The sequence below is a fragment of the Miniopterus natalensis genome, chromosome X (genome assembly GCF_054644295.1).
Source record: "Miniopterus natalensis isolate mMinNat1 chromosome X, mMinNat1.hap1, whole genome shotgun sequence".
Taxonomy (NCBI): domain Eukaryota; kingdom Metazoa; phylum Chordata; class Mammalia; order Chiroptera; family Miniopteridae; genus Miniopterus; species Miniopterus natalensis.
This window is the reverse complement of record NC_142103.1, coordinates 44,669,254-44,683,555: the sequence shown is the minus strand read 5'-3', so window position 1 is coordinate 44,683,555 and position 14,302 is coordinate 44,669,254. Positions and strand designations below refer to the sequence as shown.

The window sequence follows — 14,302 nt, the reverse complement described above, 5'->3', positions numbered from 1 at the left end:
ATCCATATAGTATTATGTAGTCACGTTTCTTGTCTTTCATTATGATCTTCATTTTAAAGTCTATTTTGTCAAATATAAGTATTGTTACCCTAGCTTGGTTTTTATTTTCACTTGCACAAAAATTGTTTTGCCATTCTTTCACTCTCATCCTGTGTGAGTCTTTTATTCTGAGTAGGTCTTTTGTAGACAGTATATATTTGAATCAGGTTTTCTTATACATTCAGCTACCCACAACTTTTGATTGGAGTATTTAATCTATTTACATTTAAGGTTATTATTGGTAGGTATTTATCTAATAACATTTTAATTCTTTTTGCCTATTTTTGTCTATTTCTACTTTTTAATACAGCAGTCCCTTTAACATTTCTTGCAATGCTGGTTTGGTGGTGATAAACACCTTTAGCCTTGTTTTTTTTCCCTTTGGTCTGGGAATTTCTTTATTTCACCATCTATTTTGGACAATACCCTTGCTGGATAGAGTACCCTTGGTTTGAGATACTTGTTTTTCATTACTTGGAATACTTCACACCTTTCCCTTCTGGCCTGTAGGGTTTCTGATGAGAAGTCAGCTGACAACATTTTTGGAGCTTCTTTGTAGGTAACAGATTGCTTTTCTCATGTTGCCTTTAATGTTGTCTATTTGTCTTGAATTTTTGGCATTTTAATAATGATGTATCTGGGCCTGGGCCTCTTTGGGTTGTTCTTGCTTGGGACTCTCTGTCCCTCCTGAACTTGTGTACTTGTTTCCTTGACCAGATTAGGAAGGTTTTCTGCCATTATTTCATCAAATATGTTCTCTATCCCTTGCTTATTTTCTTCCCCTTCTGGGACTATTACAATGAAATCATTGTTCCATTTCATGTTGGGCCACAGCTCCCTTAAACTGTCTTCTCTGTTTTTTTTCTTTCTGGATCTCTGATTGCATGCCTTTTAGTACCCTGTCTTCTCATTCTCTGATCCAGTCCTCAACTTCCACTATTCTTCTCTTTATTTATTCCAATGTATTTTTTATTTCTGCTATGTCATTCTTAATTTCCTTCATAGTTTCTTTATTTTTTGTCATCACCCTTACAATCAGTATTTTGAAGTCTGTATCTGATAGATTGATTGCTTATTTTCTATTTTTTTTTTTTTTTTTGGTCTCCCCATTTTGGCTGTCTCTTTGGTTTTATTTGTATGTATTAGATAGATCTGCTAGGATTCTCAGTCTTTTTGCAGTTTGTCTGGTGCTGACCAATATCAGATGTTTGTGACTGGCCTTCAGTACCCTGTTTGGAGCTATCAACATTCTATGGCTTGTGGTCACCTCTGCTGGGGCTGGGTGAGGTTGGGTAGTACTAAGATGCTCACCAAAGTCTGCTTTTCCAAGGCCAGAGTCCAGAAACCAATCAGGCAAAGATTCAAAGCACTCAGTGGTCCACCTCTGCATGAATGCTTATTAATGTGTCTCTTAATGAGCCCCAAGGTGTAGGCCACAGCAAGGTGTAAATTTTACAGGGCGGGGTGAGAGGTTTTCCAATGGGTGGGACAATTGCTTCCCCCCCATGCAAATGCTGTTTGGTTGACAAAGGTCTCCCAGAGAAAGATGTCTTCTGCCTTATGAGAAAGTGACTCAGTGCAAGAATCCAGATGGCTGTCTCCTGAGTTCTATCTCCAGAGCCCTCAGCTCTGGATTCTCTTCACACTGCTCTATTCCACTCTGCTTTCCCTCTGCCAGAGCCCAAAATGTGTGGTTTCAAGTGAAACTTTGTGTGTTAGCCCTTTAAGAAGGTGCTTACATTTCCAGCCATCTCTCCCTGGCAAACAGAAACCCTGCTGCTTTTGACAGCCAGATGTTATGCTGGCATCTTTCTCAGTTCTGGCGTTCTGGCTGGAAACCCCAGCTTGGGGTTTAGACTCAAGTTCTCAGTCGGATCCTCCCACAGCTGAGATATCACTCTGGACCTTCAGTTGTTGCCTGCAGGAGCCCAGCCAGCCCTCTATTGCTTCCACACTTCCTACCAGTCTCTACTCAGTCTCTACTTTATGTCCTTGGTTATGAGGTTGCTCTCCAGCTAGCCTTCAGTTGTAGTTGATTATTCAGGATATTTTTTCTATATTTTAGTTGTAATTCCAGTTTGGTCCTAAGAAAGTTACAGTGTAGCTTCCACTCAATTTGTCCCCATTTCGGAATCTCCTAGCTTCACTCTTTATCATGTATGAGAGCTTGGGTAAGTGATTCCATCCTTCTAAGCACCATTTTCCTTTTTTATACAATGACAGATTTGATCCAGAGAAACTGTATGGTATTTCTAAGGCTTAGCACTTCATAAATCTACACATAAAAAATAAAGTTAATTGAACTTGTTTCAAGAAGCCATAGGGTCTAACAACCAGCACAATTCTTGGAGATAACATTAATTCAATAAATATTATGTAACTGCCGACAGAAACTATAAATGAAAGGTTAAAGGTTGGTGGTGTGTGAGCAGGCCAAACAGCCATCTCAGACAGGTGAATAAAGAAAAATTAAATTTACTAAAATGGAATGGGAGTATCCAAAGGGGAGGGCTATACAGCACTGAGCCAAAGGATATTGGGTCCATAGTGGCAGCAAAAATATACTTGGGACAGTGAAAAAAGAAAGAGCATAGAAGAAGTAAAGGAAAACCTAGTATCTTCTGCTTTGGTTCACTGAGAAGTCGGGGGGGGGGACCTTGGAAACAGGTTCAAGAGGTAAGACTGAGATGAGCTGTCAAGGCTCATTGCTCCCTTGATTGCAAGTCTTGTGGGATCCCCTTGGAGAGATGGAGATGATGCTAGTGTGCTCCCCTGCTGGGGAGCAGTCACTGGGTCCTTTGTCCTGACCTTATTTATCTCTTTCTTGCAAGTGGGAATCTTAAGGGAAGTTTCAGGAGAGTGTCTCAATAGAATATTCATCAGCTTTCCAGGTGTGCTCTTTCAAGATATTAGTCTTCACTGATTGGTCAATGCCAGGGAATGGGGTAATCTGTCAATGTGGCTGGTCCTGAGGCAGCCACAGCACCACTTGTCTGGTTTCTCTGCTTTTCTGGGCCTGGAGCTGAAATACAACTCAGGCTTATGTTATCTTTAGGGAGGAAAAGCTCAGGGGATCTAAACCACATGACCAGCAATATTCTAGGAAAAGATAGATTACCCTGGGGACAAGCTTCTTGTTTTCCCAGTTTTACCCCTTACTAGGCATCCAGAGATTCCTGCCCTGGGGAGTCTCTATACCAGAGTTTCTATACTTGGGTTTCTGACCTGGCTTATCTAACTGATTTACTTCAAAACAATTACTACTGCAAGTGCATGCCTAATATGAGACCTTTCATACCTAAAAATGATTTTTGTTTTATTTTTAAAGTTTATAATAGTTTACTGGTATAGGTAATAAAAACATTACTTGGGTTAAAGTAGTAAGGAGAGTTATCTTTTAACTTGCAGCCAAAGTAGAGGAACTTTATTTTTGTGAAGGTAAATAAATAACATCATTTGTTTTAAATCTAAGGTAAGAAATATAGTTTTTATGTAAAGCAGTTACTTATTAAGCCTCTAGAACAAATGTATTTTTGTCATTAAGAAGTTTGCTTTTTTCCTTGTAAATTACAAAAAAAAAAAAAAAAAATTCCCCCTTTAGGTCCAAATGTAATTGAGAGTAAAATACCTTGGTGACAAATGCTTACATGATAAAATGTACTTAATATATTGTTAAGAGAAAAAGCTGGACTCATAGTTGCATACTCAGTATAATTCCAGTTTTGCTGAACATATGTAATATGCACATGAAATGACTAGAATGCAATATACTAAGATGTTAATGATTATTATTGGGTGGTGGGATTAGAAGTGGTTTTGTTTTTCTTTATATGACTATATTTTCTAAAATGTCTACAATGAACCTCTATTACTTTTATAATATGATATAAACAAGAAATGTTAAAAAAAAGGCATCAAAAGATATGAAAACTTCTTTTAATCTTATGGGCAAACTCACCCATTGACTTATCTTTTAAATAGATTTATAATAATTTCCCACTCATTTTTTAAAACAAAGGATTTCACCACTTTGTTGATGTTTTTTACAGATCCGAAAATGACTTGGATCATTTGAAGTATATGTTTGTATGTGTCTCTTGCAACATTCTTGAAATTTTATCAACTGGGAAAGAAAACTGCTGATGTGCTATTTGAAACTCACTCCTAACCCTCTCCTATTAGTTAGGTAATATGAAGACTTTTAATAGGTATAAAACTTTGAAAAAAAGGTATGGGCACATTTTACCCAAATTAAAAGCCTACTCAACTGGTAGCAAAGACAGCCAAAAGATAGATGCCACACCACCACTTTAAAAAAATCTATTGTAAAAATATCATTCTTTGTTACTGTGGCAATTTACTTGCTGATTTAACCATTTAAGTATACTATTATGAACAAATCTGTTACAGAATGTTTACTCTATTCCATTGGTGTTGGAGTAATTCTTTGTTAAGTAAAGTCAGTAAAGGATGATATACATGTCAGTTTGGAAATCAACCAAATTTCCAATTGAATACTCCATGTTCTCCCTTTTTGGGTCCCCCGATACTACTATTCTCAGCATTTTTTTGTCTTTTTACAAGAACCTTCTTTTTGTAAGGAAAAATGATCTTTAAAAGGGATACAGTGCTTATAACACAAAAACATGGGAAAATAAACATTAAAATAAAGAAATAGATGTCTATTCTTTGGAAATCATTTATTGCCTCTACAAAAGTTAAAAAAAATCCTACAAAAAAGTTCACATTACAGTCTGATATGGTTTTAAGGTGACAGTATGTTTCAGAGGTAGTACCAGTAAAATGGGATGCAAAATTTCTAAAATTAATTACTTAACAAGTTAATGCAAAATAAAATTTCAGTGTGGAACAACATACTCAGTATACTCTTTAATGTAATAATCATAATGGCAATTCCATGAAAATATCATTTTATTCTCTTTTACCCCTTAGCAAATCTGGTATTAATAAAGGTTTGCTTTGGGCAATAGTATGTTGACTGTAGGCTCACAAGTTAATAGGTTCCTCCATTATATTATTGCCAGAGCATAGCTTGGTGAAGAGCAAGATACAGTGCTGTCTGCCAAGTATAACACCAACTTCAAAGATAAGCCTATTTAGTTATCATTTAGAAACTATGGTTCTTCTAACTCCTTTAAAAAGTGAATGTATCAGGATGTGGCATTTTTAGGATCTGAATGAAAATCTAATATATATTTTAAAATAAACGATATTCCTGGTATACCATTACTGCAATGTGTAGTGTGTAGGAAGGATGGCAGTTAATGTCTCTTACAAGTGATCATAAATTATCAGACAAAAATGAGGAAACTATTTCTTGGAAATGGACTAAATGCCCCTTCCCCTCAAAAAAGGCAACGAAGTCAATATTAGAGTCTAGAATTTTTTTAAATACACATCTTATGCTTTCGCCCACAAACTTACATATTGTTTTACTATGAGAGTGCCTTAAAATAGATGTTGCTGTCTTTGGAAAAATGACTTCTCGGACATCTTTTGAAGTCTTGGTAGTATACAGAGCACAGATGTGATTGGGCTGCAGACTATTCTTCCCCAACAATCACAAATATTTCTATCACATAATTGCAATGATAGTATAAATGTCCTGCTGTTATAATTGATCTTACAATAAAACATTCCCAGGTTCCATAAAAATTTTATTTTAAGTTTTCCTTGCATGTGTTAATTTTCTTATTCACCAGGGTAACTGCAGTTCTATTTTTCTTGTAAATAATTTTAGCTTAGCCTGGCGGGCGTGGCTCAGCGGTTGAGCGTAGACCTGGAATCCAGGCGATTGGGGTTCAATTCCAGGTGAGGGCACATGCCCGGGTTGCGGGCTCAATCAATGACTCTCTCATCATTTATGTTTCTATCTCTCTCTCTCCCTCTCCTTTCCTCCCTCTGAAATCAATAAAGATATATTTTTAAAAAGTAATAATTTTAACTTGGCTGAAATGAGAAAGGTATCTTCATTTTTTGTTTGTTTTGTATTTTAATACATATTTTGGAAGGTAAGTGCTCTTAGATTCATATTTCCTGCTTAGAAACTTGTTGGCTATCCTAAACTGAAATAAACATACAAGTTAGGCAAAAGAAAAAAAAAGATTTTTCACGTTGACGTTTATTTTTGTGAGAGATGGTTCAGATAGTGTGGTTTCACTATTGTGTCAAAGCCCTATAGGAAGAAACACTAGGGTTTTTTTCTCCCCTTAGTCATGAAGGTGTTCACAAAAGAAGTCATGAACTGATATTTTTCTGCCTCTAAAATGTCTCAAAACCAATTCCAATCTATATGCATTAAAATTTATATTTTCCTCATAATAGATTTTTAAATACTTCACACTTTGGCATAATTTTCATCCTGCCAATCATGATTTTTCTTTTTGGATACAGCTATTTGCTTTGGTGCCTGCTCTAGAGCAACCATATTTCATTTTAAAAATGTTTATTTCCAGTGATAGTAAAATAAATAATTCTGGTGCTGAAGCACAAATGTCAAAACAAAAAGATCCCTAAGTGTGGTTTCTATTTAATGAAACTTTAAACAGGGACAAGGGAATCATCTATGCTTTCTCTCAAAATTGTGGACAAGGGCCCTTCTAGGAATCACACTTAGCAGAATCCTTAAATCTATTCAACTTTTAAATAAAATACATTGTATTAATACCCCTGAAAAAGTGATAAGAAAGAATTTTTTTTGAAGTTTATGGCTTGTTGAGAACTGGAAATCCAATGTCCTTAAAGCAGGGGGTCAATATTATTTGATTTAGTGACTATATGCTGAGATGTGACAAATATCCATAAAGTTGAAAGGTATAGGAAAGAATCATCTTTCCTTACTTTGTAACAAGAACCAAAAACAAAGGGGCTTAAATTGAAACAGAAAAAAATAGAATTTAAAGATAAACTCAATGAATAGGAAGGAGATCTCAGGAGAGGTTAAAAGGCCTGGAATTTGTTCGTGCTACATTAAGAAATGATTTCCATATTTGCTGTGTATAATTCGGACTCTTTATCTCATTGAAGAATTGATAAGACAGATAAGTTTAATCCTATTATCTGAGGTTCAGTTGCTATTCAGCACTCTTTTTTTTCTGAATGACATTTTACTTGTTATCAAGGAGCACTAAACATTGTTTTCAATGAACCATATGGGTGCCAGCTAAAAGGGAGCATATCTAACCATTGATATATTTCTGCTAACAAAAAAACCATAGTAAGATGACAACAATATTAAATTTAACAAATAGCTGACAAAATAAAGATTATCAATGAACCTCACTTATTTGTGTGTGTGGCGAAGAGACATTTCAAGGTCAAAGACATTCATGACTGCCTTTCTGTATTTGTAAATTGGTATCTGTGAATTACAAGATCAAATTTGGTTTTTCTTAAAAATTACAAAACTATCTGATATAGAAAGTTGATGGCCAAGAGAGTCATCTAAGCTACTTCATTAATTTTTTAAATGTATATATAGTAATTTAACCAAGCAACACGACTCCACTGTGTGCTTAGGGAGAAACTGGCATTATCCCTTTTATGGGCCCTGATGATACCATCTGGTACCTGGAATGAAAGGTTTGCAAAGAATTGTCTACAGTGTGTTGCCATGTGGTACTTGCTAAAAGAACAAATGAGTAGAATGCTCATAGAACACAGTGTCCAGGAAATCCAGAAGACTGAATTTACAACTAAAGTAGTATAACTTTTTTTTGGATATTATCCTTGGCTGATGGCTCTGCACAAGCCTCAGGTGGAAATGAGGTAAATTGTGTGGCAAAGCTGAATGACTAGATTAAAAATAATCTTAGTGGTCTACTTTGACTTCCTGTTTCATAAAATGTTTAAAAAGTAAAAAAAAAATTATGAAGATGTTGATAAACTTGTAATATTTGTGCAACACTTCATCTAACTCAGTTATGCAATTTTACTAGTAGAATGTGAATCATATCAATAGTTGTCATTTACAGCAAAGAAGAATTTCCATTAAGACTAATCTTTTAAAACATTTTGTTTCTGTACACTTAATTCATTTGACTTCATGTTTGTGAATTACTGTTCCATAATGCTTTCACCCCTCCCCCCAAATACTTGGGTTAGATCATGGAAGAATACCAACAATTAACAATTATATACTAGGAAACACTTCAATTTTCAATCATTAACTTAAGTCAAATTCTCATAGGGTTTGAAAAATAAATCCCAACACTCTTCCAGGTTAAATCACTTTCAAAGTTTCATTTCAATTTTTAGTCCACTTTCCTGAGTAAAAGTGTATGTTAGGAAAAGAAGAGAGAAAAGAAATGTAATGGCTACAAAAACAACAATCAAGCTTCAGTAATTTGATAAAACAATGTTGAAATACTTTCAGTTTTGTGTCTCTGGCCAAAACTATTATTAAAACTAAGATTTTTCTCTAAAACCAAACAAAAAAATTAAAAAATTAAACATTATGCATTTCATAGATAAACTGCTCAAAATTACAGTTATTTTCCCAGATTTCTATCAGTTTGGGAAAACTCTCAAAAAATGCTTTTAAATTTCACATACATTTTTTGTACTGTAGCCATTATATCTTGCTCATCCTTCACAGCATATATTGGTTTCAACAATATTTTTTTCCAACTGAAGAATTTCAGGCAACAGAATGCAGTCATCTTGCAATGCACACCTGTTAGGCAGTGTAAAGGCTGTATCATATACCACCCCCCTCAAATCACAAACTGTCTGAGGCATTTTTCTCTGATAAAGAAGACACACTGAATGAGGTATCATCAGGCTCCAGCGAGGCATGATTGAAATCCATCTCTTCTAATTCAGGAGGTAAATCTGACAGCAGTGCCTGAGTCAGAAAAATCAATTTTTTTGAATTAGTATGTGGACAATTTTTTCCCCAATTTTATGTTAACAGTTGCAGCCCTCTCATATTGATTTCTTCTTGTGGATTTAAAGAAAGGAGCATTTCTCTTTTAGGACCTTATATGGTCTTACCTAAAAGAAAAATTCTTAATACACCAGATCTTGAGAGTGTGGATTATATGGAGTAGAACCTTGGACAAAAGGGAAATCGGGAGAGAGATGAACAGCTATTCTGTACCAAGTGCTTTGAAGTGTTTGAGATAAGTAATTTACATACTAGTTTTGAGTGTTCATTGATCACTCTTTAAGGGCTTTAAAATTATATTCATTATTAAAATATTCCTGCCTAGTTATGCTGTCTTTTAGAGAAAAACACATTTCACAAAAGACTATTTTGCACTTCAGTGGGAGAAAGAACTTAACCATTGAGAAAAAAGTTCAGCTTTAGACTAAACTTTAACAACTTGAAAAGTCTAAATGATTTTTTTTTTCTTTTCTTAGTCTATGCCCATATTCTACAAATAGCCAAATACCCACCAGGGCACAGTTGAACTAGGGAATCTAAGTATGTAATGATGTATCTAGGGGGCTGGTTATTTCTCTGCCAGAGTAATCAGATAAGCCAAGAGCCACAAACTAAGCTTCACCATGGTGTAATTATTTCATCTAGAGTTGCAGAACACACATCCATACTAGAGAAAAAAATGATCAGTGCAGTTTTATGTGGCTGACAGTGCTGATGCCCACTTGAACATAGGAAATTGTAAAGTAAATGACTGATTTTCTGCTCCGAATACTAAAAATAGCGTATCATATCTGGGCAATTTTTAGACAGCATTACTTGTAATGTGGGCTTTGGATGTAGTGGTAAAGAAGGTCCAAGGGATCAGAAACAAATGCAAGCTTGCCACTACCTATTAAGGAACAGAAAAATGGGGCATGTTGGAGAACATATGAAATCCACTGTTGAAATAGGACAGTATTATCCTACTCTCTTTATTAAAATAAGTGAGATATATAAATCTTATACTTTTTATCTTATAGCAAAGAGTCAAGATTAGAAGCTTTCTCCTTTTAGTCAAGCTGCATAAAGAAAGACTACTCCTGTCTGAAAAAAAGTTATTTATTTTATATTACTAAATATTTCTTGGACCTGGCTGAGTAGCTCAGTTGGTTTGAGTATAGTCCTGATATGCCAAGTTTGCTGGTTTGGTCCCCAGTCAGAGCACATACAAGAATCAAAAAATGAATGCATAAATAAGTAGAACAATAAATCTCTCTCTCTCTCTCTCTCCCTCTCTCTCTCTCTCTCTCCTCTCTCCTCTCTCCTTTCTCTTCCTCCTTCTCTCCCCCTTTCTTTCTGTCTAAAATCAATTTTGAAAAAGTTCTTTAATTTTCCACTGACATTGAGAATGTTTACAAAGTGGTCACCTAAAAGTACTACATGCTTTTTAAGGTGCTAGGTTGCAGTAATAGGACACGATGCCATTTTCTTCCATAACAGTTGTTTATCACTAACCCAGCCCAGGTGAAGCAAAGCTTTTGCTGACATTGGCTAATAATAGTTTATGAGGAATATATGACTGGATTTAGTTCACTTTAACTGTGAAGAAGATATATTAGAGTGGGAAAAGTGTTCTAACATTCATTGAACATATGTTTAGAGTATTGAAAAATCAAGTGGGTGAGCAGACTTAATGACATTCTAAATTCTAGTGGGGAGACCTTAAAATCAAAGAAGCACCATTATTTATTTCTTTGTCATTGCACTTCACATATCTGACTGACAAAATGAGTGCAGTATCAAATAGAAAAGCTTTAAAATCTGAGGCAATATACAGCACTACTAATGCATAAAAAACACTTCAAAAAATCCCCCCCCTCCAGTATCTTACTAGATTGCAACACTGGCACAAAGAACAAATCTTTGGGGTATGCCAATTGCTAGAACTGCCTTTTTCTTTGATACTAACACAATTAACTTTTTTTTACTATAGGTTCTTCATCAGTCTATCTTCAATGTTTGACCTAGGTTGACTCTTCCCAAAATATTAAAACATTTCACAAATATATCATCAGTCTCTATAACACTTATTCTAGGCCCTAGCTGTTAATGCCAAGTTCCATGATGTTAAGCTTTCTGATCCTACTTGCAAAGTAGAGAAACTGAAGTTCAAGAAATGCAGTTGACCTGGCTAAGTTCACATAGTGCTGGCAACATTACATTATTTTTATTATAAAATTGTCATTTATTAAAAAATCTTTTGAGTAATATAATATTTCAGTCATATCATATCATATATTTTTAAAGCCTGAACTGCTTCATTAAAGCAAAATATTCTGTGTACCATTCATCTCATTCAACTTACCCAAATTAAGATTAATGGAAAAACACAGGATTTAAAAAAAAATAAGAAATCAATGAAACAAATTCCTTCTAGAAATAAACCTCTAAGAATTTCACAGTCTTAAATCAGTAATTTAGACATCATTTGAATAACTTTTATGGGGTATTATTAGTGTCTTCTGTATTTTGAGATGATAATTGACATCCATTATACCTAATATTAATTATGAAAATTGGAGTTTCTATTTAGATGCTTATTATATAAGCTATGACTTTTAGTACAATTAAAAAAAAGTTTTAAAATGTTCTATTGATTTTTAGAGAGAGAGAGGAAGGGAAAGGGAGAAAGGAGAGAGATAGAAACATCAATGAGAAACATTGGCCGGCTGCCTCCTGCACGTCCACTACTAGGGATCAAGCCCACAACCTGGGCATGTGCCCTAATCGTGAATCGAACCAGTGACCTCTTGGTGCATGGGTCGACACTCAGCCACTGAGCAACACCGGCCTGGCTAGTAAATTTTTCGTAAGGCATCCTTTCTTAACCAACATTAGTTTTTATCAGAAGAAAAGTATGAGAGAAGGAGAAAAGAAAATGCAATCTGTATGCTATTCCTAGATATCAAGAGATATAGAACAACTATATGCCACCAAACTGGACAACCTGGATGAAATGGATAAATTCTTAGTAAAATACAGCCTTTCAAAACTCAGTCAGGAAGAGTCAGAAAGTCTAAATAGGTTGATAACTGCTGATGAAGTTGAAGAAGTAATCAAAGGGCTCCAAGCACACAAAAGCTGTGGCCCAGATGGCTTCACAGGGGAGTTTTACCAAACATTCAAAGAAGAATTAACACCTATCCTTCTCAAACTATTTCAAAAAATCCAAGAGGAAGGAACACTTCCAAACTTGTTTTACAAGGCAGCATTAGCCTAATTCTAAAACCAGATAAAGACACTACAAAGAAAGAAAATTATAGGCCAATATCCTTGATAAACATAAATGTTAAAATTCTCAACAAACTATTAGCAAATCAGATCCAGCAATATATTAAAAAGATCATACACCATGACCAAGTGGGATTTATTCCAGGGATGCAAGGCTGGTACAATATTCACAAATCAATAAACCTGATAGATCACATAAACAAACTGAAAGAAAAAATCACATGATCATATCAATAGATGTAGAAAAAGCATTTGATAAAATCCAACAACCATTTTTTTTTTTTTTAAATATATCTTTATTGATTTCAGAGAGAGGAAGGGAGAGGGAGAGAGAGAGAGAGAAACATCAATGAGAGAGTCATTGATGGGCTGCAGCCCGCAACCCGGGCATGTGCCCTGACCGGGAATTGAACCCGGATCTCCTGGATCCTAGGTTGATGCTCAACCGCTGAGCCACGCCCAGCCGGCGAACACCCATTTTTGATAAAAACTCTCAGCAAAGTGAGAATAGAGGGATCATACCTCAAAATAATAAAGGCCATATATGACAAACCTACAACCAACATCATACTCAATAGGCAAAAACTAAAATCATTTCCCTTAAGAACAAGAACAAGACAGGGGTGTCCACTTTCACCAGTCTTATTCAACATAGTACTGGAAGTCCTAGCCACAGCAATCAGACAAGAAGAAAACATAAAAGGCACTTAAATTGAAAAGGAGGAAACAAAACTATCATTATTTACAGATGACATGATATTGTACGTAGAGAATCCTAAAGACTCCACCAAAAAACTACTAGATGTAATAAATGAATTCAGCAAGGTAGCAGGATACAAAATTAACACCCAGAAATCTATGGGATTTTTAAAAAAATATATCTTTATTGATTTCAGAGGGAGGAAAGGAGAGGGAGAGAGAGAGATAGAAACATCAATGATGAGAAAGTCATTGATCGGCCACCTCTTGCAAGTGCTCCATGGGGATCAAGCCTGCATCCCGGGCATGTGCCCTGACCGGGAATTGAACCCCGATTGCCTGGATCCTAGGTCGATGCTCAACCGCTGAGCCACACCCGGCTGGGTTATGGCGTTTTTAAACATCAATAATGAACTCTCAGAAACAGAAACTAAAACAACAATCCCATTTACCATTGCAACTGAAAAAAAAAGATACCTAGGAATAAACTTAACCAAAGATGTAAAAGACCTTTACTCAGAAAACTACAGAACACTGAAAAAAGAAATAGAGGAAGATATAAACAAATGGAAAAACATACCATGTTCATGGATTGGAAGAATTAACATCATTAAAATGTCGATATTACCCAAAGCAATCTATAAATTCAATGCAATCCCTATTAACCTTTAAAAGACGGCATTTAAAAGACAGCATCATACAAACTCCATATATTTTCCAGGATAAACTGTACAAATAATGGTTTCTTTCCTTTTGCCTGTAAAAAAGAACATATATGCTTAGGTTTCTGAGTATTTAACCTTTAAAAGACGGCATTTAAATTCCATCAGCATTTAAATTCGGCCAGCGGGACCCACTCCTTGCCGGGAACTAAAGTTCCCTTTCATTGGATAAAGGTTAAAATATCAATAGCATATTTCACAGATCTAGAATAAACACTTCAAAAATTTATACGGAACTAAAAAACACACTGAATAGCCTGAGAAAGAAGAACAAAGTTGGAGGGATCACAATACCAGATGTCAAGTTATACTACAAAGCCACTGTAATCAAAACAGCCTGGTACTGGAACAAGAACAGACATATCTATCAGTGGAACAGAACAAAGAACCCAGAAACTGATCCAGGCCATTATGGTGAATTAATATTTGATAAAGGAGGCAAGAACATACAGTGGAGTAAAGACAGTCTTTTCAATAAATGGTGTTGGGAAAATTGGACAGATACATGCAGAAAAATGAAACTAGACCACCAACTTACACCATACACAAAAGTAAATTCAAAATGGATAAAAAACTTAAATGTAAGACATGAAACCTTAAAAACCCTGGATGAAAACATAGGCAGTAAAATGTCAGGCATCTCTCATAGCAATATGTTTGCTGA

General features: G+C 35.2%; 1 protein-coding gene across 2 annotated transcripts in view; it reads right to left on the bottom strand.

The window, feature by feature from the left end:
* Window positions 1-8,274: 8,274 nt before the first annotated feature.
* HDX (highly divergent homeobox) overlaps window positions 8,275-14,302 on the bottom strand; it is a 190,084-nt gene continuing 184,056 nt past the window's right edge. For both annotated transcript variants that reach the window (XM_016204496.2, XM_087813596.1), the window contains one exon: window positions 8,275-8,905. In XM_016204496.2, coding sequence (XP_016059982.2) covers window positions 8,780-8,905 — 126 coding nt within the window. In that variant the 3' untranslated portion in view covers window positions 8,275-8,779. The remainder of the gene's footprint in view (window positions 8,906-14,302) is intronic.